Source organism: Rhincodon typus, chromosome 5 (assembly GCF_021869965.1).
Source record: "Rhincodon typus isolate 14 chromosome 5, sRhiTyp1.1, whole genome shotgun sequence".
Classification (NCBI taxonomy): Eukaryota; Metazoa; Chordata; class Chondrichthyes; order Orectolobiformes; family Rhincodontidae; genus Rhincodon; species Rhincodon typus.
The window spans coordinates 34262033-34264032 of NC_063336.1; the positions used below are offsets into that span (position 1 = coordinate 34262033).

At 49.9% G+C, this 2000-nt stretch overlaps 1 protein-coding gene across 2 annotated transcripts in view; it reads right to left on the bottom strand.

Moving 5' to 3' along the window:
- Positions 1-1195, bottom strand: part of akirin2 (akirin 2) — a 25231-nt gene extending 24036 nt beyond the window's left edge. For both annotated transcript variants that reach the window (XM_020510057.2, XM_048596761.1), the window contains exon 1: positions 346-1195. In XM_020510057.2, the coding sequence (XP_020365646.1) occupies positions 346-520 (175 nt within the window). In that variant the 5' untranslated portion in view covers positions 521-1195. The remainder of the gene's footprint in view (positions 1-345) is intronic.
- Between the last annotated feature and the right edge of the window lie 805 nt (positions 1196-2000).

The following is a 2000-nucleotide window of genomic DNA, read 5'->3' on the forward strand; positions in this document are numbered from 1 at the left end:
GGGGGAGGGGGGGGGGAAGGAGAAGGAGGCAGAGAAAAAAAGGGGTCGACGTCGGGGGGAGAAGAGGAAAAGAAAAAAGAAAAATAAAAGGAGAGCGCGAGCGAGAAAATGCGAGAGAGAGAGAGAGAGAGAGAGAGAGAATGAGAAGGGGTGAGGAGAACCTGAGCTGGGCGGTGGGCCACACGCCCAGCTGCAAGCGAGCCTAGGCGCCGCCCAGTCAGTCAGGGTCCGAGCTGCCGGCCTCATTCCCCCCACCACCCCATAAATCCCCTTCCTCCTGGTGTTGCCCTTTCTACCCAACCCCCACCCCACTCCGCTCTCCTCCTCGGGCCGGCACTGACTGACCTGTGGTGAGGTGGGGGGTCACCTCCCGGAAGGGAGACGGCTCCATTTTCAGGTATTTCTGGGGGGAAGCGGCTGAGTTGAGCGGGGTGCAGCGCCTCCTCTTCGGGGACTGTGACGTGGGACTGAGGAGGGGATCGAAATCGATAGTCCTTTTGAGAGTGGCTCCGCAGGCCATGGCGACTGTGTCGGCCGGAGGAGGACGAGGACGACGACAGGCAGGAACGAAGGACGAACGGCCGCAGAGAGTCGGCGGTTTCTTTTCAAGGAGGAGGTGGTGAAAAAGCCGGTTTATCGATTCCCTGATGAAAACAGAACCCCCTCGGCCGGAAAATGATTGATGTCTCTCCTTCCCCCACCACCAACAAACAATTCTCTCCTTTTTGCTCCAATATCCACCCGGGCTGATAGCACCACTCGCCACGGCAATGGTACAGCAACGACCAAGTCGATATCGACCAGCAGCGGAGCGGATGGCAATGGATGATCTCTCTTCCCTCCCCCCGCTTCCTGCTGCTGCACCCACTAGCCCCTTGTACCGTGATGGCGTCCCCGGCCACAATAAACAACGCCAGCCTCTACGCGTCACTGCGCAGACGTCACCCGGCCCGTGCTGCCTGCCGGGAGTTGTAGTCCACACCTCCACTCCTCAGCACGCTGCGGACGGGGAACGATACTACAAACCCCGGCGTGAACAGCGGGGTGAGAGCCTCCCAGCTGTTGCATTTAAATCCCCCATTGGTACATTCAAGCAGTAACAGGATGCTGTGATCAATGAGAGCAACTCGCAGCCCCAATTGGTGTAACCCACTAGGAAATCCCACAAGTTTCTTTTAATAAAAGAGGAAATGAGCTTTCATATTTCTGTTTTTCAATATATGCTTCACAAATAGTTGTATTTCTTCCTTGTTCCCCTCTCTGGTTTAAATTGAATTACAAATTAACTTTTCTTTAAACAAATTAACAAGGTATGGTTTCTCCCTTTTCAAAGTGATAACTGATAACCTCGGCATTTTATGAAGGGACGGCGGAAGGAGCAAACGCTTTTCGGCACCTGATAATTGAAAAATATGAATTTTTATTATGGAAATAAGGTTTTTTTTTTCCTTTTTGATTTGATCTGGAAGTACTATGAGAGTCAAATGAGAGATTACAGGTCGCTGTGGTGGGTTTTGCGAACTATCAAAACATGAAGAGCCACTTATTTTACAGAGAAGATGGAGTGTTTAATTTCGCTTTATAGCTACATTTGAAGTGTTGATCAACTTTGAACTTTTGATAAATGATTTGCATTTTTGTAGCGACTTTGACATAAATAACCAGCTCATGCGTTACATAGGCATGAGCAAAAGAAACGATGGCACGCTCAGATATCTGGAAGGGCGAGGCGCAGGAGGACTAGGGGCAGGGGAGAGCACACCCAATAGTATAAGGGTTAAAAAAAAACTAAAGAGCTGCAAATGCTGGAAATCAGAAACTTTACAGAAATTGGCAGCGTTGGTGGAGAAAAATCAGAGTTAACTTTTGAGTCCAGTAATCCATCTTCAGAAGGGTTAGCGTATAACATGCAAAAGAGACGATATGCGGAATGCCAGATGTGGTTTTACAGTGTCACATGACATGATCTTGCTGACTTACAGCCTCATGGCAAGATACAG